General features: G+C 37.8%; 2 protein-coding genes across 4 annotated transcripts in view; one reads left to right on the top strand and one right to left on the bottom strand.

Moving 5' to 3' along the window:
* LOC131776839 (uncharacterized) overlaps positions 1 to 23,954 on the bottom strand; it is a 222,902-nt gene that overhangs the window by 35,342 nt on the left and 163,606 nt on the right. The gene's annotated exons all lie outside the window — the stretch shown is intronic.
* LOC131783047 (uncharacterized) lies at positions 13,076 to 18,177 on the top strand. Of its 3 annotated transcripts, none has more exons than XM_066160091.1 (4): positions 13,076 to 13,188; positions 15,121 to 15,478; positions 16,043 to 16,180; positions 17,433 to 18,177. In XM_066160091.1, exons 2-4 carry the CDS (start codon positions 15,166 to 15,168, stop codon positions 17,885 to 17,887), a joined length of 906 nt encoding a protein of 301 aa, XP_066016188.1. In that variant the 5' UTR covers positions 13,076 to 13,188; positions 15,121 to 15,165; the 3' UTR covers positions 17,888 to 18,177. The 3 variants fall into 3 exon arrangements, with proteins under 3 accessions (XP_066016188.1, XP_066016186.1, XP_066016187.1); XM_066160089.1 differs by having other exon boundaries at positions 13,076 to 13,213; XM_066160090.1 differs by having other exon boundaries at positions 13,081 to 13,208.

The raw sequence follows: 23,954 nt of genomic DNA, 5'->3' as shown, positions 1-23,954 counted from the left end.
AACTTAAAAATTAACCTACCTTTATTGTTAAGTGAACAAACCACCGTTTTAGGTAAAGTTTTTGAGTTGACTTTTCTCGAGTGCTAAATAAACAAATCGCTGTTTACAGAGATACCAGCTCTGTCGACGTGTTTTTAGCTGAAATTGGCCCGTCGCATATATTGTTCTTTAATTTACAATCTATCCCACTGGCATGACTTTAGAGTAAATTACATGTAACTATAAATGTTGTTGTAAATACGTGAGCGTGAGCTAAATAAAATCTTCGCACACATAAAATATTCGAAACATGTAGTTGTCGCATGAAAATACTCGCTTAATTGTGCATGAACCTCGGTGTTTTGCCCGGTTGCTTTTATAGATTTCTACCGCTGTCACTGTAATTAAAATAGTATGTTTGTGTGGTCCACCTGTTTAGATACATTTTCAAATCAACTGTAGGTTGGAATTCTGTTGGTAAAAATTGTCGAAGAAATCCGAGAAAAATGGAATGTAGCACCGGGCAGTCGTGCACATTCCATCTCACCGATTTCAACGAAACTTTGCCAGGTTAAAGGATCTACCCCAAAACTAAAAACGACAAACTGGTTTCTGTTTTGGTTTTTTCCAGGGGGATATAGACCACCCCCCCCGGTTTTTCTTGATCCTTAGTTAATGTCCACCTCAAGTATCAGTCAATTTGATTGACGGCTTGTCAATCAACAGAGGCAAATAAACGACTGAGTTTTTAGACTTTTCGATTCATCCAAATATTTGACAACTTTGAAAAGTGAGATGCAAAGATCTTTATTAATTTTTTTTAGCTTAATAGCAGCTGTACCCTCTCCTGCAGTCTTCGTCTAAATTTGCAAGGTCACTCCTTATCTTCTGCCTTGTTAGAGGCGGTTGCCTTACTAGTTTCCTCCCCTGTCCAGCTCATTTCAAGGAGATAATTCTTTGCTTTCTGAGAAAAGGTGGCTGGTTTTTGTGTTTTCCAAAGAGCCCATGCAAAGTCCATTTGGCTAGTTAGGGATTTTTCGTCAGAAGTTTACCTGAGGTCCGACCTTGAACGTTGCCACCCCCTTTAAAATTTTTTTTTTTTTTTTTTTTAACATTTTTTTTTATTTTCACTTAAAGCACAAATACTAGAGTAATACAAACAAATACAAAATTAATTACACTAACGCTTACGCTACTCACTAACACTAATTACGAAATACTACATTACATTACATTCACAGTCGGCTAGATTTAATTTATGTTGTGGTTATATAATAATATAAGCCTAATTTGTACAAATACTTCTACATCAAATTCCTTTTTTGGTAGAACGACTGTATATACAACTGCGTCTATAACTGTTAATACCCGATACTCATCTATTGAGTTACAATAACATGTTTTCCCATTTTTTATAATGAATAGATTCTTTTTTATTCTTTTTTGCAATCAAAAATTCAAATTTCCGAGTTTCAGATGTTTTAGCCTTCAGTAAGGATACAGACGGCTTGATATTTTTACAACGACATGAATAAATGGTATATTTTCCAAGAATGATTATGTGATTTAACAAACAATTCCCAGGGTTATTATCGGAAATACCAAAGAGGATTGTTACCTCATCAAGCTTATCAATTTTCATATTGTAAGTATTTAACCAAGAAATAACCGAAAGCCAAAAGTTTTTAGTGTAGGTACAGCTGATTAGAAGATGCTCAAGGGTTTCTTCGTGATCTCCACAAAAGGTACACATCGGAGAAGGAACCAAATTCATTTTATATAGGATTTTATTGGTGTAGAGAATACGATTTAAGATTTTGTATTGAAAGGCTCTCGTTCTGGTGTCAAGAGTGACTCGACCCGGCAATAGATAAATATTTTTCCAGTCTATATTACCTGAAATATTATATACGGAATTAAACTTAGATTGGGCAGTCGGAGAAATCTGGATTCGTTTGACCAGGGTGGAATAGATTGATTTTGAAGTCATTCTAGTTATATCTTGAACATCGTCTGAAACAGTTTTGTCAATTCGGTTGTTATTATTCTCTCCAACGTTAAGGAGCTGTTTCCAGTTAGGCGGAATGGCGGAAAAAATGCCTTGTAGGAGTAAGTAATCTGACAAGGAGAGATTTTTCTCTCTAAAAGCGTCCCACCTTTTTAATTTTGAGTCATTTGAGAGAATATCTCCAAGTTTCACAAAACCTGCTTCTTTTATTCTCTTGTTGTATATTGATTTCTTGTTAATCAAGAGGTTCTGGTTGTTCCAGATAGTCACATTTAAAACGTCCTGTTTTGTAGCTATTATATCGTGATTGCCATTAAAGTCAGACAAAACTTCAAGACATTCTTTATAAAAAGAAGGTAGTTTACAGGGTAGGCGCGATGGATTGAAATTGCACTGCAGCAGAAAACTGGTTCCTACATTCTTAAGATAATGAGACAAGAAAACTTCCACGGACTCCTATTATCATCTAAATACCTTGCAAGACACACAATTCTTTGAGTTTTAATTAAAGATTCAGGGTGAGGCATTTTGAGGCCACCGTCTTCGTATTCACTAATTAAGGCTAGTCTTTTGACTTTGTCTTTGCCTCTCCACACGAAATTGAATATCACAGAATTTATGCTTTTAATTATATCCTTATCAAAAGAGATAAAGGAGGCCCGATACATAAACTTAGGCATAGCAAATGTTTTGACTAATTGAATTTTACCAATTAATGTTAAGTTTCTCCATTGCCAGCAACTTAAGGACTTTCTTATTGACTTTAAAGTAAGGTCAAAGTTAAGCTCTCTGCTTTTACGCTGATCATAAGTGAAAAATATACCTAGTATTTTAATTGGCTCATTCACCTTATTAATATCGAGAGCTTCGTGATTTCGATAGGAACTTCCTAACCAGTAGGCTTCTTTTTTGTCCTTATTTAGTTTAAGCCCTGAACATTCACCATATGTGTTCAAAAAGGAACTAAGAGAGTCATAAGATTCCTTATCGCGTAAAAAGTTTGTTAAGTCATCGGCGAAAGTGATACATTTGATTTCTTTGTTCTCTACTACTATACCTTTTATATCTCGAGTCTGTTTGATAGCGGTAAGGAGGGTTTCCAAGGCTAAAATAAATAAATAGGGCGAGAGAGGGTGTCCCTGTCTAACCCCTCTTCCGATTGAAAAAAGAGGAGTTGCTACACCATTATTCATAATGCAGCTGGATATATTAGTATAGAAAAGACGTATCCACCTGATAAAGGATTCTCCAAAATTGAACTTTTCCAAGGTCTTAAAAAGGAAGTTCCAACTTAAGGAGTCAAACGCTTTCTCGAAGTCAATGGTCACCATGAGACCGGGGAGATTGTATAACTTTGTATAGTCCATAATATCACCTATAGTTCGTACTGCGTCAAAGATGTTCCTTCCTTTCACATATGCGCACTGTTCAGCACTAATTAAGTCGGAAAGAACTTTTCTCGAGTCTTAATGTTAAATTAAGCTTCACTGTGTTTGCCTTTGTTAGGGTGCTTTTGGATGGCAGCCAATGACTGAAACGTCTTGATACATCCTTCCTCTTACAAGAATATCTCGCTTTCTTGTTCTGTCTGTGACGGATTGGATATAGTTCTCGCGATGACCCGCGTTCAGGGATCTGTGCAAGTTGCTGATAACCACCCACTTCTACGATTAGTTTGCTGAAGGTTTCTAATGCGATGAGCCTAGTGAGACCCTGAGGTGCTCCAAACTGTGCCAGTTGGTCTGCGCCATAAACTTGTCGCAGTTCTAAAGTCAGAGGGAGGGTAGCCCACCTCTATTTATGTGAGTGTCTCTACAGTACCTGCGTATCCCAAGCAATCATATGATATAAAGTTCATTTCAGTCAAAAATCATTAGTTAGGAAAACTGATGTTCAGGTAAGCGCTCTTCTTGCCCTTTTTCCTTATTCATTGCTGACTCTAAGATAGCAGTTACAGTACGCGTTCTATTAGGTTTACAGTCACCTTGCCACCAGGAAGACTCGCCACCAGCTTTGATTTCTTCTGCCATCTTCAGATTCACCTCTCTCTCAACTTTACTTCTCCGATTTTTATGACGAGGATACTCGCATTTATAAATCCGAAGGTCTGAATCTCATACCAAGTTGTGCACTATATTTGAGATATAACGTGAAATCGCGGCCTTCGTAATCTCCAAATAAGCCAATACGCGCTAGAATAAGCTTCTTCTCGGACGAAACGCATGTTTGGGATACACATACGTACACATATAATTGGTACTTACGGTATCAAATCATTGATTATGACAGGGTGAGCTTAATTTTTCTGTCGAACTCACTGCACGAACTGAGAAAGTAAAAACTTGTATTTATCTCCCACGCATTTCGTCTGACAATAGCAGACTTCATCAAGGAGTTTTACAAGTAGGGTAAATACGCTTGCTCATATACAAATAATAAATAAGTTGTCTCTTTACTATTGAAGCTAGTGGATATAATTCGCCAGGTGCGTCTACGGTGTTATACATGCGTGACATTTTTCGGACATTACATGTACGAGTACGTAATCTGTTTGAGGGTCACAGATTTAATGTAAATATTTGACCCCTCGACATCACGTAATGTCTCTAGTTTACAGAGGTCTTAGAAAGCTTCATTACTTAGATGCCTTCTGCGCGTAGAAGGCTACAAGTTAATTTCTCAGGTGTAATTGCTTTTGATTTCTCAACTGATGTTGTCGCAAACAGCTTTTGGGAGTCACGAAACAAAAAAACTTATTGGAACCTAGTTTCATGTACTAATGGAAGTATATGGCAAATAAAAACATATTCTCTTGAGAAATAAAGTTATAAATAACAGGGGTTCTTTGAAACAAATTGTGATAGAAAAGGTTTCAGTTCTGGTCAATATTGACTTTTCATAGCCTACTTCCAAATCTGAGGGAACGCGCCGAAGGATTAAAAAAAAACATACATGTGTGATAATGCAAGGAGGAGAATAAAAATACAAATAAAGAAAAAGGAGAAAACATAGAAACCCGTGTTGCGGCGCGCAGATATCTTTTGAGCCAGACCTACACACTTATGCCCGACACCACGCAAAGAAACTCGAAAGAGTGCTGTATATGAACTTGCTCGCACGTGCACGCAGGAAAGGCCATGACAATCAGCGAAAATAATGCCAAATGCAGATGATATTTGCAGTCAAAAATCAGGCAAATAAGATGAGAGAAGGATAAAGAACTTTCTGGAGGTGTCTTCTTAAAAAAAAGAAAAACAATTTTACTTCTCATGAAAGGTCACGCAGTCACGCTACAAATACTATTTCTACGTGAAATTTCTTTATGGTGGAAAGTGGAAAAACCATTTTCCAGTCTTATTTTCTGGAAACATGGTGCAGTTAATAAATTTTATGGGGCTATTGATATTTCCTATCAAATAAGGGGGGCAGAGTTTCCCGAAAAGCCGAAATTGTTATACTCGGGAACTTGTACGTCAACAAGCACGCGGCATGTGAATTTAAAATCTCCTCTCCTGTTACAGTTTCCTTATTGTGAACTGTGCGATAATGATAATAAACAATCAAATTGTAGACTAATGAATGTTTTGGTTTTGTACAAGTGCCCTATTTCCTGATTTTAGCAAATCTTCAAAGTAATAAACGACAGGAGAAAGAAACGCTACGATTTTCCCATCGATTTTTCAGCTAAAAACACATCGACAGAGCTGGTATCTTTATAAACAGCGATTTGTTTATTTATCACTCGAGAAAAGTCAACTCAAAAACTTTACCTAAAACGGTGGTTTGTTCACTTAACAATAAAGGTAGGTTAATTTTTAAGTTAAAATGGATATATTTAAGCGAATCATTAATGAAGTAGAGACCAAACACGTCGAGTTTTGTCCCAATAGCGTGCGATTTGCAGTAGGAGTACAGCAAGAAAAATGGCCTAACTCCGTGAAAATGCACGCTATATATTTTGGTCTGGCGCGCTCGCTTTTCACGGGCCAAAAATAATATTTTTACATGATAAACACGAATACTTTCTCGTTGAAAAGAGCTCTTTTATTTTATGTACATTTGTATACCCCCGATGTTATGGTCGTCTGAAATATAGCAAAATTCAGCGTACAAACGGAATAGAAAATATAGTGTTTTTCACGTGGGTGGTTACAAACGAAAGAAAGTTCAGTTAGAAATGAAATATAGTTGCAAAGCTACTCCGAGGGATGAAAAAAAACTTATGAAAAAATGAATCCAAGACAATTTTTCTTTGTCTTGTTCGAGCGTTGTGAAAATGCACTGAAAGCCCAATAGAAATTATGCAAATTAGGTACGTTTTGGCCGATTTCGAACATTCGTATTTTTTCCAAAATAAAAACTCGCTGGAACTTTTGAGTATTATTTTTGAAAACGATTCACCAAAAGGGTCTTTTGGAGCAAATAAAAAAAAGTTGAATGTTTGCTTCTGTCGCCGGATTGTCGAAAATTACTGACAACCTCTCTTAGGCAAAATCTCCTTGTCAGCACCTGAGGGATTATAGAAAACATTATGGAGAATATGCTTATTGATCTTAGGATGCAAAGGGTTAATCGATACCCTGATGTGTAGATACTGTTGTATCCTCACACAGACTCTTGTATGCTCACAGATACTTTTGTATACTCATTATCCTTCCCTTTCGCTCTGCCGCTACTGTTTCGCTCCGTTTTATCAACTGAACAGCTGGAAAAGGTTATTTTATTCTCGTAGGAAATTTATGTAGGGGATTGCATTTTGCTGACCAAAAACACTCAAAAGATTTTTTGTCTGCTACTTTTGTGTGGCATATCGGAGTTACAAGACAATAAATATATAATGATAACCGAAAGAATACGAAATATATTTGTATACGACAAAAATTTGCATGCGAGAAAAATATTTCATAAGACCGTTGAAATGTATTTGAAATACACAAATAGATACACACGCACGCACGCACACACGCACACACGTACACATATATATATATGCAGTTTGGCAAGATAACTTTTCAAGTACTTCAAACACCGAATCAAATACATTACCGAGCAAACTATTGATAAGAATACGGAAAATTATTAACGAGAAGATGTGACCCTTCGTCATTCACTTTGACGTAGGGCTAACGCTCGAAATTTCTCCATGAAAAACAAAGTCACGGAAAATAAAGGTTCACTTGAGTTCCTTTTCAAAGGCACTGGTGAAGCACCTGAAAAACTTGAGTTAAAATCACGTGATACATCACAAAGATATATGGCACCTTATCAGCTATCATTCTAATGGTTTAAGTCACAAGTCAGAGTTAAATTTCAAAGGACCTCAAGTCAAGCATGATAAAGATACCTTTCATTTGAAAGCTCACTCTAAGAATGATAGCCTGCAGAGGAGGCGTAATTTTGGCAAGCGAGTGCTCAGTACTCTTTATTTCTTTGTTATACAGCAGAAGGCTAGGAAGAAGGGGAGGGGGGTGGGGTGAGGGGTAAAAGGAAATTTGGATAGTATTTTTCCCCGCATTTCTGATTCAGAGCGAAATGTTAGCGAATTTGCGGATTATACACTTGCAGCGATTTGCGGTTTTGATCAATTTTTGGGACCTAATTTTGAATTGTGCTTATGATAAAAAGTTCGGAACTTGGATCTCTGCGATCGTTAAAAATTTTCTACCTGTTCTTGTGTATGTGCGTTACCGTAGTTTTTTTCTGTCACGGACGAAACTTGCCGAATGTCACGCAGTAAGGAAATAGTAAAGACGCTCTATGGTTAGGAAGCTGTGACGTGAATACTGTGTACAGCCGCCCACTACCCTCTAAAAGAAAATCGGGAAGGGGTGCCTTCCCGATTTTCTTTTGGAGGGTAGTGGGCTACTGTTCACAGGATAGTGACATGTTACCAGCGGGACATGTTATCTTCGCGCTTTTATCAGCTTCAGGGACCGCGCAGAGGGAGGGGCTGGGGGGCTTTAGCCCCCCCCCCCCCCACTTTTTTTCAAGAATAAAAATAAATTAAACAAAAAATAATTTAACAAAAAAATTTTCCTTCACGCATCCTTCTTTGGCCCCCCCCCCCCCCCCCCCCACTCGAAAACTTGCTGTGCGGTCCCTGAGCTTGCATAATATAACATTACTAGGTCGTGCGTGGTACTGTTTTTGGTTTTTTCAATTTTTAAACAAACCAGCGAGCAGCAATCTGCGAACGGTAATTGTAAGACTTATTTTACTCTCCGAAGCGTTTCGTCTAACTGTCGTAGACTTCTTCAGGGGGTTTTACTGGTAAACACTAAAGGCCTGTATTTATTAGCCATAGTTGGCAGTTATTACGTGAAGAACATTTTAAGCTGAAGGTGAGATTTGGGAGCCACGGTTTGAAATCTTTTTCTCACCTTGCCTTAAAACTTTTCTAAAACTTCTCCAGTTCCTGTTCGTAAATACGGCCAAGCCTTTATAGTGTTTGACTTACGTAATGGCCTCTAACCATGGCTTATAAATACAGGCGTTTAGTTTTTACTTGTTAAAATCCCTGAAGAAGTCTACGACAACTAGACGAAACACGTTGGAGAATAAAACAAGGTTTACAGCGACTGCACTATACAACTCTTTGAAAGTAGAATAAACAGTCCCACACGAAAGGGCTTCTCCGTTGCTTTCATTTGAATGGTCAAACAGGAAGGTGACAGACAAATACAGTGACAGCAGAACTTTAAAAAGCAAAGGTAGAGTCGCGCGAAATAATTTACAAACTGGACGAGGAGTCGGATTCGCTCCTATCTCTAGCTATCTCCAAAGTTAGCGCTTTCTTTTAAGGAAAAAACGCACAGCACCGACATCAAAAACAGACGCAACACAAGAGCACATAGATAGCAACCGTTGGAAAACTGTCTGAACAAACGAATGAAGTATTTTACAAAGATGCATTTAGGAAGATAAATTATTTTATATCCTAATAAATGAAATAACAGAAACGACAAAACTTTGTATTTACAATTATCCTCCGAGATTTGAAATGTTAAGGAAGCTTAAATACAAGCTAAGACTATCTCGAACTAATCTATATCCAACTAAAAGTTAAGAGCAGAATCCAACTGAGTGTCCGACCGCTACAAAATCTAGACTACCTTTGCATTTTTTAAATAAGCTCTAGGATTGGTCGCACTATCTTCGCGACCAATCAGATCCAAGACTAAACACCAATCGCGACTTGGCAACGCACGTTTTCCCGCGCTTTCAGCTGATTGGTGAATGATTCCCCCCTTTTCTATAGTCCCCCCCTAATACTCTGCAAGCGGCGACTGATAGAACCACGTTGTTGAGCACATTAAACATTACCATGCGAGCAACAATTTTCAGTATTTTTCATTTGAACGCTGCAAACCAGAACTTCACCCACATACTTGCAAGATAGGATACAACTCGCTTGGTAAATACCACCGGCTCAAGTAACGCTGACTTGATTTCAACAAACAAATTAGGAATTGAAAGGTTCACCGAGAGAAACACACACCTCCTTGCCAAATACTTGAAATCGTCAGGACTCAGGATCCTGCCTGATTTACAGTCAACTTGGAAGAAAGGATTTAGGCAGTTAACAACCACGTTAGAAAGCTGCGGAGAGAATTATCAAAAACGAAAATACATTAATTAGAAAGCAGATATGCAGTAAAGCCGAAACAATGCCAGAATTTACCCGCGTGAGCAAAACAACATGAACAATATGGTTCGATGAAACCGATAAAAATTGTGTGACATATTGAGAAAGAGGCCATGGCATGACACTGGCGTCACAGGCTCTGAGAAGATAGCGTGACCACTGAGACGGACTCAAACGATCTTATTCTAAAAAGCTCTCTGTTCTTGCTCTGGTGTGACGAGGAGCTGCTTGAGGTACCATCTCTCAACAAGTGATCCCCCCTTCTGTGTGCAGTAATATCTGTGGAGCTGTGGTATAGGTGAGCGTCGGGCTTTCAGGGGGGCTCTCCGGAGGTGTTGTAGAAGCCTTGGCTAATTTCTTTATGTTTGGTTTTAATGGTAAATCCTGGAGGAATAACAAGAAGAGTTGACTTCAGATTACATCCTGAGTGGACAAGGAATTAGTTGTCACAATCAAGTTGCTGGTTTTCCTTACCTCGTCCATATCAACGTTGGTGTGAGATAATTGTCTCAGCGAATCATTGGTTGAGCTGGTTTGTAAAGTTGAAAAAGTATATCTCCCTTTCCTGCAAATTGATCGTTAAATGTGCAATTCGTGAATAAATTGCACCGATGAGAGCCAATCAGATTGTAAGGATCACCATTGATTTCAAAATGGATGCAATAAAGAATTTAACCAGCACTGATTTCACACCAGTGACGATCTTGCGAGCTTTTAAATTGCTGTTAAATGCTTTCTTTAATGTTTGATGAATGGTTTGAATGTCTTTGATTTCAATTAAGTATCTTTTGTCTTACCACAATGTTCTCGCTTGTAGTGAAAGGAGTTTTGCGGTTTCATCGCAGAAAGTAACCTCCATGCCGGTGTTACAGCAGAGAATTAGTTTAAGTCAATGTTCTAGAATTTTTCTGGTGAAATATAATTCTAGTTGTGACTGTGTTATTGCTGTGTTATCTGCAATTGGCGTTCTGATGGCAAAAAACAAAGCGTATAAAAGTGGACAAACGCAAAGGAATTTCAGAGTCTTTAATTTGTACATAACCCGTCGAGGACTCTTCGTTTTTCAACTATTATGCTTTTGTTTTTTAAATCTTTTTTCTGTTGAAGGAGACCAGAATTAAGATGACTGATATCCTAGACAGTACTAAATGATTGCTGCGGAGTCATTTAAATTCAATGACTCTGTAAAAGGTGAAATAAAAGCTGTGTACTTGGTCAATTTCTTACTTAAACCTGTGAAATGTGTAACTGGTTTGTCTAGAGGCAACCCAATTTCACGATGTTAATGCACCGATTAGTTGGAAGCTTTAAACTCTCCCCCCCCGCCCCCCTCCCCCCGCCCCCCTCCCCCCGAACAACCCACGGCCATTTACCGTCGTCCGTGACCGGGGGTAGGGAATGTGAACCTTGCCTTAGTGGGTGGGGTATTTAAACTGGAAGTGTCAAGGCTCTCCAGCGTAGTACACGTGTTTTAATTCAGTAGCTTGAAATGAAAGAGTTTGCTATTGTGAGCAAATGGCTTCGAAAGACAATTTTCATATCGTAGATTTATGCTTAGAAGTGAAAGACCCAACAGCAGCACCAAAACCTGATACTTGACTTTGCTAAATTCTACAACATTCGTTGGTCTCAAACTCGATTCAGCCTATAATAATTAATAATTTGTAACAGTTTATTAATTTATAGCGCGTTTTTTGACATGCCGAGTGATCAAAAGCGCATTACAACGATAAGTTACCTAAACTAGACTAGTATAAGACATACACAATAAATTCCAGAGATAATAAATAAATCACATCATTTGTATATATATATTTACATATCTAAGAAATATTAAAAGCTAATTTAAAAAGATAAGTTTTAAGACATGACTTAAAAGTTGAAATGTATTTAATGCTGCGGAGATTAGCAGGAAGAGCATTCCATAAAGTGGGTGCAGCGCATATAGTATAGTATGTATAGTATGCAAACCTATGGGTTTGCGTACTTGAAGGGCCTCAATCAGGACAATCAGGGGTTAACCGTTAGTCATAAAAAGGTGACAAAATGTAGCTGTTAGGAGTAGAGATCGGAAAATTCTAACCTTTAGTCGCTTTAACGACTTAGAAAAGCTTTAAAAAGCCTTCACCTCATTGAGACCCTTTACTGATAGTCTTGTTTTGTTGGAAAAGGGGACATGAGTAAATACTGATATCGTTATCTCAAATCCTGATGACAAGCATTTGTTTTAAACAAGTAGCTTGCGCCAATGAATCTTAGCACGGGCCTCGTCCACGCTTTTAGCTACATCTTTTTTCTTCCGATGAATCTTTTTCCACTTGATCTTGAATCGTTGACCCGCAGTCAGACAGAGTATACGTAACTATTTCGCCTAACTTCATGATCGATTTTCAGGGAAGTGGCATGACTTCGAGCTATTTATTAACCGGAGGATTATAGATGATTTTAAAATAATCGCCAGAATTTTGAGGTGTTTGTTGTAGCTTGCAAAAACAAAAAAAACTCAAAGGCAGGCCAACTGAGTAATCCATGTACTAGGTGTCAGTGTTTTGTTCATCACCCGGAATATCACCTGAGAAATTTCTGCTGTATGTGTGATACGCACACGTGATGGTTGAGTATTAGCTTGTGTTTCCTACTCTCAAGAGCTCAAACTTATAATCAATTTTGCGTGTCAGAAGCATGTATATGTCTTTGGAAGATAGTGTCGGGAAATACAAATTTTTCAATACGGTGTTCCGTAAAGCGATATGTCAATAGAACGTTCATGATCAGAGTGAGACAATTTAGAAATAGTAAAGACACCATAAGATAGTGATAAAAAAAGAAACAAAGAGGGTAAAAGAAATTCATCTAAGAAATGTTATTGTTTTTTTTAACAATTTTTTTTCAAAATAACGGCAAGTTTTATGAAGCATGAAGAATTCATAAGTCGACTATTATTGTCAAGAAAAATAATAGTTCCGAAAAATGTCTCTCACGTACAACATCTTAGTCAAAGCTTGCAAATACTTTCAGCAAGCTTCAAACTATACGCGTAAAGGTCGAAAAAAGATATCATATTTCATATTTGTAAATAGGCAAGCTTTTTTAAAATTAACCAACTTGTAAAAACTCCCTGAGGTCTGCTATTGTCATACGAAACCCGTAGGAGATTCTAAAAAAGTTTTCGCTTTTTCGGTTCACTCAGTGCTGCTAAATAGTTTATCATTAAATAAAGTGTTAAAAACGAACCCGAGTTTTCGAAACGAAATGAATATGACCGCTTTTAGGGGGACTAGTTTATCAGGCACAAGTTTGTAAAAACGTGCGAGAATAATCAAGATATCCTGCTATTGTATTAATTAAGATTAGTGCCAAACTTCATTAATAAACACAAAAACGATGAACACATATTGCTCTGAGATAAAAGTTATTGGGGCCACTTATCATATCAAACAAGAAACAAATCGAAAGACACGCAGGAAGTTGCTTTGCGTGAAAAAGTACTCAGAACTCGGCTATCATTGATGTTTAGCACAACCCACTCTAAATTTAAAGACATATTTCAGCAGAGGTAAATTAAGCTTAGTTGAGGTAGGGTAAGTAATCTCTTTTGCATTTATAACATCATGTAACAAGTTTCTTTCCTTTCTTTGTTTGGGTTTTGATGCGGAAGTATTAGAAAGTTGGTCTGGTTCGTTCCTAAAAATTGTGACGACAAAATAAGTTCTGACGGTTACTAAAGGGGGCAACTGTTTCTAATGACGGAAAAAAAAAGAAGAAAGATTGGCCAATATAGAATTGCAGTTCATGTCTAGTGTGCATACATCGGGGTATGGATTCATGATCACGCAGGGAAGTTTGGAGAGGACGAGAAAAGCGCGATAGTCGCTCGAGGCGCAGCTGAGAACAATGTTATCTGCTTTAGTGCTCTATGACGTAGCTGACACAACTTGTGCACGAAAATAGCGTTTTATCCAAGATGTCGGTTTTACCAGATATTATCTTGTTGTTCGAAAAGTCGGTGCCACAAATAAAATGCGAGAGAAAATGATTAAGAAATATTTCTAGACCAATTCGTTATTCGAACAAGAGCTAATTGATAGAAGAGAGAAGCAAGAGTCATTTATTCAGTGACTCTATATTCTAATATTTTTCGAGCTTTGTTAAGGTTATTTTCACGGCCAGCCTGGCGAAACTATTCCGCTCTTCTATCCAACACCTGCTTGGACGGTACGAAGTAAATCTTTGTCCGGCACAATGGAACGGCTGCAGTCCTTGTTCTTCAAGGCGATTTAGTGATAATCATAATTTTAAGCCCTTCTAGGCCATATTCCACTTCATGTTTGTTTCGGCGTAAAACCGTTCGAGCAAACTGTTCAGCCGGCTCTTAGTGTTCGATTTGTTTAGGTAACAACAAGATTTTGAACGCAATTTGGTGTTAATAAGCACGAGTAAATGGATTTTACTAAAAGCGGCAATGGAGAATAGGGAATATGGAATAGAGAATGGGGAATGGCAGACCTTTTTAATTTCAAGATGGAAGATAAAAGTTATATTTTCGTTTCAGTGTTTTGATACATAACACTTTTGCTACAAAGAAATTCAAAGTTACCACTGAAAATCAAAGAAAAACATCCTACGCTTCGTGTGATGAAGAATTCATAACTTGACTATCATTGGTATTTAGGAGCAGCACCTGTCGACATTTAGTACAACAACTTTAGGAGACATACTCCTGCTGAGATAAATTGAGGCCGAAATTCGATATTTCTACTCCATCTATAAGACCATCTTAAAAGTTTCATTTTTTCATGTCTTTGGGTAAGCTTTGCATAACAAAACCTCGTTATGGCATATAAAACTTGGTATTTTCCACGGATTTTTATTTGGAGACTCCAGAAATTTCAATTTACGAAAATTGGAAACCTCAGAATGAACGGTGTTGTCAGTACAAAAGTAAAGAAAACCAATATCTAACATCAAAACTCTTTCGGCTGTTTTAAATTACAACAACGAGCAAACGCTGACAATTACAAATGGGAAAATCATCGAAAAAAATAAACAAATACGGTAGATAATTTTTGTTTTCGCCTTTCAAGGTGACTCAATGCAATAACCGGAAACGATAATCATTTTTTTTTAATGAAAATAACTTTTGCCGGCTGATTTTATGGGACCTAGACTGTGTCTCGGTTCATAAAAAGGCAGAAGAAGAACTCGGCCAAAATCTAACTTTCTTTACTCTTTCTTTACACGCTTATTCCAATAACGCATATAAAGTGCAGTGTCACTTCTTAATGCTGTCGATGATTAGTTTTTCGTAACTTGATTGCCAGAACACGTTCATGTGTTTAATATTAATACGTTCAACTGGTGGAGGCCGAAGGAAACTAAAACAAAACCTTTTTGGATTGACTTATCCTTCTTAGGTGTAAATTTAGGTATTAATTTGGCTGAAAATCCTTACATAACTTAATCTCAACATTTTTAACTTTGTTGATAGGTACTTAATCTGTGTGCAGCAATCGGCACCTACATTCACCTCAGAATGAATCCAAAGTTCTGGCTGACAACCATGTTTCTGATGTCCCGGATTGGTGTACTCAACGCTAACAGCCGATGTCATGTAACTGAAAGCTCCATCAACGGAATGTACCTGAAAGGTCACGTGTTTAAAATGTATCGCGATCAGTTGCCTAGAGAATGTTATTTCCGGTGTGAAGAAGAAGTCACGTGTCAGAGTTACAATGTCATCATTGGTCAAAACATCTGTGAACTGAACAATCGTACAAAGGAAGCAAGACCGGAAGATTTTATGCCGGATCAGAGAAGATTTTACATGAAGCGTTCTAGCAACAGAGGTACCTTTTACGTTTCCTCGACTAACTTTTTGCATTTTCGTCTCTAGGCAAACTTGTTTTTTTAAATTTTTCATTCACGATTACAGAAAACTCAGAGAAACAAAATTTATATATTTAGTTATATTCCTATGGCGAGCCTTTTGATGATTCCATTTTGGGGATTGTTTCAATATTGGTAAAGCATTTCAAAATACAGAGACAAGTCAAAATAAAAGTGACGACGTTTTGGAATCACCGTCTCATCAACGTCATCTTGGGAAGATAATATTTGGCTTAATTATGAAGTCAAGCAACTCTTTTCTTTAGTCACCTTGAAAATGGTTTAGCAATGATACCGAAATGTTGGCTTGTTTCACTGCGTTATTGTAACTATAATAACCCTATGCTGGCTTCCATCTCATTTCTTAGTCTAGATCTAATAGAATTAGCACAGTTTTTATTTCATTCTGCTTTTACGCAGGCAGGAAAGGTAGGAGGTTTTTTTTCCTCTCCTGTCGCATCAGGAGGTATCGAACTTCAAGATGGTGTAAACTTCTTACATGAAATTCGTTTTTTCTGTCGTAGTTCCCCTCGGATCCATCAAAGAGCTCCCGGCGAAAACCTGTGGTGAGATTGAAGCAAGTGAAGGGAACCAGAGGGCTGACGGGAAATACTGGATTTACTCTGAAGAAAGTAGCGAGGTCATCGAGGCTTCTTGTAAAGGTAAATTGTTTGACTAAATTAGTGGACTCATTAATAATAATAATAATAATTTATTACTCATATAGCGCAGAATACATGTGGATATGATCTAATGCGCTATACAATAAGACTATGCAAAATACAGTATGAAAACGAATTATAAAAGGCTAAGAATATACAATATGACTAACTAAAAAAAAAGGTATGAAAACGAATTATAAAAGGCTAAGAATATACAATATGACTAACTAAAAAAAAAGGTATGAAAACGAACTATGAAAGGCCAAGAATATACAATATGACTAACTAAAAAATAAAAAAAACATTTATAAAAGCAAACATGAAAATGCCTGTCTAAAGAGATGTGTTTTTAGAAGTGTTTTAAAACAATTAGGAGCATTTACTGCTCTTCTATTTGATGGCAATCTATTCTAAAGTTTAGGAGCAGATGCCATAAATGATCTATCACCTAGCGTTTTCTTAGTTATGATCCTGGGTGGCAATAATTGTGGTTCAGACTGAGATCGTAGCATCATACGTCCGAATTGTTGCTTAACGTTAATTAGATCCGTAATGTACTGAGGTGCCAGCCCGTGGATAGCCTTGAACGCTAAAAATAAGTGATTTAAATTCAGTTCTGAAACAGACAAGTAACCAATGCAAGGAAAACAAAGTAGGAGTTATATGACAAAAACGAGAAAGGGAACAAACAAATTGGGCAGCACTGTTCTGAATACGTTGTAACTTGTTGAGATGTGCGGCTGGTAGACCATACAGCAAACCATTGCAATAATCAATACGTGCGGTGATGAATGCATGAACGAGTGTTTGTGTGGAGTCTTTAGTTAAAGATCATCATCCCACTGCCTCCTTCAAGTGTTATCCTATCCCGACTTTTTTTTTAAACTTACCAAAATAATATCTTGTTTCAGTGTTTCTGCAGATAAGTGAATTACAGTAAAAAAGGGTTTGTTTTCATTAATTCCAATAGAGATATAAACACGGAGAAGAAGATTAGTCAATGACATGAATTGTTCTTTCTCTTAAACAAAATTGTTTTAATAGCGAATGGGAATAGAGTACAATAACTATATATCCAGGTCACGACGCCGAAAAGGACAATGGTTTACCTTTTTTATCAATGGAATTTATCTTACAAACGGCTGTCACCCTAGTACCATTCGAAAATGTGTTGGCTGAAAGTAGCTATTTTTTTTAAATACAGTTTAATTAACTTTAAAAACTTTCTACCTATCCTATAACTTTATCTTAGAGAGCTGGCAAAAGATAAATGGCGAAGAATCCGTCTGCTTTGGAGCCAAAGATAACCAATATGGTTCCTTCAACATGACAAAGAGTGGACGAGTAAAAACAATGAAGCTTATTCACCGGTCAGGGTCAGTGCTCTGCAACAATGATTATATTCCATCCTTATGGGGCTGCACCCACCCAAATTATGGAGAAGATTTGATGACAATCATCACAGATGCAAATAAGAAGGCTATTCTGCCCCCTGCCGAAGACTTGAAAGGTAACACAGTACACCATTACACTCTTCCTGGATATCACCATAATTCAACTGAGCTGGTTTTTCGCAACCTCGTCAATCCATTGTCTGTCTTGAGCAACCAAGAGATGCAGATATGGTACGGACAGGATTGGAAGGACTGCTTTGAGATAAACAACAGCGGTAAAACTTGTGTTGATGTGTATGCATGGTATGAGTGAGTCTGCCCACTGGAGATCTTGCCTTCGATAATTTTAAAACGTAAAAGAAAAACATTAGAAAACACTTTTAGGAAGGCAAACCTGTTTCAATGTTTAAGGACTGCTATGTCTTCGTTCTATACCTGACAGAAAAAAGAAAGACAGTAGGGATCAGAATGGTTTATTATTAAAATGTCGCTCGAGATCACGGAGAAAGGCCTGATATTTTTCGGTCAATTAGTTTTTCTTAGTTTTGCTCAGCATGGTACACCTTACTAGGTATTGTTGTACACTTCCTTAGAATTCATAGTCGAGAGCAAATTTAACTGTATCAGAACGTTTAATTTCAATAAATTCATGCACTTAAGTGGTTATTTATAGTGGGGTTTCGAACTCATCCTCGATTTCAAAAAGGGAAAAATGGAAGCCAAATAAAACTAAACAATTCCGGAAGGCAAAAAAAGGAAAGAACACAAAACAAAAACAAACACTCTCCCGAAAAATACTCTCCTCATTTCCGTGTATCAAGTCTATTTTTCATCATAACGTCCTTGACCTGTGATCCTTCCTAAAAACTCCCTCAAATAATTCATGGATAACCGACGCCAGGAAAAACCTCAGGGCACTTGACTAAGTCAGTTCCTTCCAAATGTTTTGGTAGAATATTGAATCATTACGCATATTTTTGCTTTAATCCTGTCAACAATGAAGAGAAAAATCTTAGTCAGACTTTATTGAGGGTGGGAAAGATTAGTTGCCTTGTTTCTTAGGGCAAAAGGAATGAAATAAGCCAAAAATGTTGAAAATCATAACTTCTTTACTCCCAACTACAAGTAAACTACAGCTACGAAGTAATCTAGTATTATTAACTGAGTTGATGACGTAAATTGTCTACGCAAAGAGTTTCAAAGCTAACGTTTCGAGCCAACAGAGAGAACTGGCCGATTTTTCCCATTAAAAGAAAAAAAATAATACTCACATCATTCTGATAAGTTCCAGAGAATGCAGGTTTTCCAGAGTCCTGCTTGCTTGTTCTTCGGATTCCTGTTTAGTAAAACCAAGAGATTAAGACAACTTGATGACAAGCTGATTGACAAACTGAACGAATGAAAGACCAACCGACCGACTGCCTGCCTGATTGAGTCATTGACTGACTGAATGACTAAGAGATCAACCGACTCACTCGCTGACTAACCGATTGTTATGATCTGATTGATCCATATTCCAGCATCTTGGTGATTTTTCTTTTTGCTGATGGAGGCGTGCTTTGGGAGCCAAGTGACCAGCCGAGTAACTATCTGGTGTACTACATATAGCTGGATGATTTACTGACTGATTGAATTGTTTGCTGGATGCCTGCCTTTCAGGCTGATTGACTGAAAAACTAATTGATTGACTGACTGAGTGAATAGCTGACACATTGTCTGTCTGACCATCAAACTCAAACATACCTGCGTGAGTGAAGCACTGAACAACTGGCTAACCAGTTGACTGCTTGCCTGCCTCTCAAGCCCAAAAATTTACCGCCTGGCCAGCTGCGTGCCTGCCTGCTTGAATGACTGACTGAACTACTGTCTAACTGGTCTCCAAAAACAAACCAAATGTCATTGATTGATATATGAAAAAGTAGATCAACTACCAAATTAAGGAGTGTGGACATCAACCGGAAATCTCTTCCAAATAAACGCACGTGCATTTAGAAAAAAGCACCCACAAAATGCGTATATACGTCACGAAACTTCCCCACTCTCAAATTCGCTCGAAGACTTACATCTGTTACAGTTGCTTCTGCCGTCCAACACGGAGATACATTTACAAGTTTCTCCGTTTGGACTGTAGCGAGACACTAAGAAGAATTATATTTACGTTTTGTAACTTGCTGCGTGACGAAAAAAGAAAACCAAAACCGTGGTCCCCAAATGAATTCTCCCACCTTGCCCCAAAAATTGTCCAAATTTTCCGCAACTTCACCTTTTCCTATTCGTAGGTTCGGCCAAGCCTTTATGGTCATTGGCTCCCGTATAGCCACTGACTATGGCTTATAAATACAGGTGTTTAGTGTTAAATTGTAAAACTCCCCGAAGAAGTCTACGACAGTTAAACGAAACGCGTCGGAGAATAAATAAATTTTACGACTACCGTTCGTAGAGTGCTGCTCACCAGTTTAGTTTTAAAGATTTTTTTAATTTGGTGCGGTCAGTTGTGGTCAGTTTTTCCATGCAGGTTGTCTGGATGTACCTTTCGCAGAGACGTGGGGGGGACAAATCTCGAAAGTTGAGATTGCAAAATTTAAGTGAAAAGCAAACCGACTGTGTTTACGTCTTAAACAAGTCAAGATACTTTTTGCGTCATACAAGTTACATATCGTAAATATCATTCTCCTTGATGCCTTTCCTCGTGTCACCGATGCCTTTCCCGATGCCTCCATTGGTTAATATAGCAGTAAAAATATTGTTCCAGTCAAAGTGTATGGAAAATTGCTTAACTATTGAATTAGCGAAGTATAACCTGGTAACATTTTGGATTGTTTTTTGCAAGTTACAAAACGTAAACATAATTCTTCTTGGTGCCTTTCCGAATGCCACCAATGCCTTTCCCGATGCCTGCATTGTTTAATACAGCAGTAAAAGACATATGTGCCATCAACACTTTTGAAACATTGCTTCACATTTTATTTAGCGAAGTATACTGTTAACATTTCGGCTTTACAACACTATTGTTTTCTGCAACTACAACTGGTATGTCTCCATATGAATTATTAAATTTGTTTCCCCGCTGACCACTCGTATTTCGCTCTTTTCTTCATCCCCCACTCGTCGCCCGTGATGTAGTAACTCCCGCATTTCTTGACGGCGCATGAGAACAGTGTAAGGGTATAATTGAATGAGTAAAACAGCAAGTTTTGGAAAATATGGCTCTCAAAACTCGGTTGCCATGGTAACGTCAATGCTGACGTACAAGTCACGACGGCTTTAAAATGTCCCCAGATGATTTTTAGGAAAAGTCGCTAGGTTTGGTGCTCAAAGCTTGAGCGGTTTTGAAGTTATTCAACTTTTAAGCAAAGGGGGCTTCAAACCCTTCCCGGTCTAGATAGGGTTAAGGGTGCGAATAAAATATAAGAACGTATGGAATGCCACGAGTAAAAGCTAAACCTCGCCCAACTTTTACGTTTACGTGCGACCTTTCAAACATTGCCTCTATTTAAATTACGCGCCTAAAAGCTATGTGTGTATGCACGTAAAATTTACGCGACAGTGGGAATCCACCCTTATTCACCTACCTAGACGCGAGCAGTAACCAATTAGAGAGCACTCGTGTAGTAGGCAGTCGAGTAACATTCATAATACACCTACGCCAGGCGCGCAACAAAATTATTTCCCTTTTTCACTTTCTTATTTTACCTTGAAATCAGTCTTGAGGTACCGCTTTGCCTCCTTTAAAGCTTCCTTTTGTGTTTTTGCCCATGTAAGACCCATTCCGTTTTCCCCGAGCTGGTGCCATTATGGACAATATCTGCCTGCGAGAATCCCTTTCGTTTGCATTTTTGTAGCAGTTTGCCAGCGTGTACATCAATTCTTTATCCAAACCACTAGAACAAGTGTGATTTCCAGTTTCATTTTGTTTTGAGGACATAATAGATTCCCAGAGAAGATCTGGATCATTAGGCGCTATTTCACCAAGAACAGCTGAAACCGCTTGCTTCGTCTGGTCCTTCCACTGGCATCGTTCCAAGGTGTCTTTAGGGTGTACCTAATAGGACTAACATCTCGAATTCTTAAGAAACTGTTAAGGTGGTCAATAGGTTCCTCCGACTTCATTCCTGTAGTGCTTGTCTCGGTTTCTTCTAGGAGGGTTGATGGTAAATATAATGACGTTTCTTGCTCTAGTTAGTCATGTGCTACCACCGAACAAGGAGTACTTGCAGCAATTCGAAAGTTACACATCACGCCCTAGACAAGGACGCAAAATAACTTTAACGTAAACTATATTAAAAAAAATTAATTGGGTACATAATTATCAAAGTTAACCAACACTTAGACAAAGATCAATAATCCCTCCTGATCTTTGTTGCCTTTATTATGGACTAAAAATAAAACCTTTTTCGCTGCCTTCATTTATGATAACAAGTGCCTAATTTATTATATAAAATACCTTTCATTATGAAAAATAAGTACGAACTTTAAAGCGAGTGGTAAAGGAACCCGGAGTGGTATATTGGAAACCCAAAACGTTTTTCTGGGCGTTATTCACCGTATCCTTAACCTTGAGAAAACCACATGAACTCGTATCCCTGGCGGTATAAGGTGGAGGGATGCGTGTGTGTAGGTGGGGGCAAGTGGAAGCAAAAATGCAGTTTTTTTTAAATGAACCCTTTATTCTTAAAAGAACAATTTGGCCTCAGCTTACCATCGCGGACTACGTGGTTTTTAAATTGTTGCCACTGCTTCAAGTTCTCAGATTTTGGTGAGAATAAAAATAGAAAATCCGCTGAATAAATTTCAACTGTGTGCAGACGCAAGGGCGACATAAAATGCACGGGTTATTGAACCTCTTCATTATCTGCAGAACTCAGGAAAAACTGACGTAGAAGGCACAAAATAAGCATATGGCATTGTTTTCTTGGATACCAGCACACAGTCTGAGGTCTACGAAATCGGTTAATTTGTGCTCTCTATCCCTATTCGTTACATTTTAAGGAAAGGCAGCAAGGAAACGGGGCCCGCTCATGCAGACTTTGTGATGATAAGGTCCCTATACATTTTTTTTTTATCTTTTTTGCCCCGCGGGCCTTGTTTGGTGCCACTGTTAATTACACTATTTCCATTGAGTGCCAGTTCAGAACTTACAGAAGTCTCAATGGTCTCAGTTTCCTCGTAAGAAAGGTTCTTGGTCTCCGGAAGCTTTGTGGGCAGCTCCCCTATTTTCTGCATGTCAAGATTAACCCGGCAGTTGCGACAAATACCTGTTGAGTGAATCGATGGAAAATGCAGGTTTTTGCTGATACGATGTAATTACTATTCTGAACAACTACGGTCTTAATTTACACAAGTAAGGGAACCTATTTTAAAAAACTTAAATGATAGATTTTCCTGCCCTTTCATATACTTCAACTCTTCAATTCCCTACCCTTTGATATACTTGAAGTCTGATAAAGGTACCCTTTAGGGGCTGAGTCTCCCTGTAACTATCTATAGGCCATCAGGGAATCTGCTTTAAAAAGCTGTAATTTTAGGAGTCCGGTGAAGGCTTCTAAATTTACCTTTTTGCTGCTACAATAATATAAAATGTTAGAATAATGAAAGGAAAAGAAACACGTAAACAAACAAGGGCTATTGAATTTGCGACCGTCACGGCTACTTAATTATTGAAAAAGTCAAAATAAAAAAAAAAAGAAAAGTGCTTTAATTGAAGTGTCAGATTGGACCGCCATTTTAGAGCTGGCCTGTTTGGTTGAAAAAGATGAAAAATGATGTATACATACCTGAACCAACAGGAATAAAAATTCCCAGTTTCTTCCATATCAAATAACAAGCACTTTTGCCAAGTCCTCTTTCTGCCTTGACTTATGACCCGCGATGTCTCTTTTGCAGTTCAGAAATGGAATAACCTGAGTTGATCTGCTCCTATCTCTGGGGTCATAAGAGCAAGAACCGCCGACTAAGGTGCTAAAAGAGCACTTAACGTCCATGATGACACAAAACTTGCAAAATAAATTCACTCCAACTTCGCTAATTAAATTTTCCCTCTTTGCATTAATTGACTAATTCAATTTACTACGGCTAGTAAACTGCTTCGAGCTTTAGCCAACTCTGTCATTTCTTCAACAAATAATAAAAATGAATTCTCACAATTGAAGAAAATATCAATTTAAAAAGCATCTATGATTTTTGTCTTTCTGTTCCGATTCTTCTGAAACCAAATAAGCGAAAAAAACAAGTATAAAAGTTAAACAGGTTAGCCGAGAGGTAATCAAATTACATCCTGATATTTATCAGGGAAAACATCTTACACTGAAAAGGAAAACTTTCACCTTAACAATGAGAAAAAATAACCTCTCTTTGGCCGATTACCTTTTTTTCAATAAAAA

Source organism: Pocillopora verrucosa, chromosome 13, assembly GCF_036669915.1.
Source record: "Pocillopora verrucosa isolate sample1 chromosome 13, ASM3666991v2, whole genome shotgun sequence".
Taxonomy (NCBI): domain Eukaryota; kingdom Metazoa; phylum Cnidaria; class Anthozoa; order Scleractinia; family Pocilloporidae; genus Pocillopora; species Pocillopora verrucosa.
Note: the sequence above shows the minus strand (reverse complement) of the source record. Positions and strands in the feature narration are given on the sequence as shown.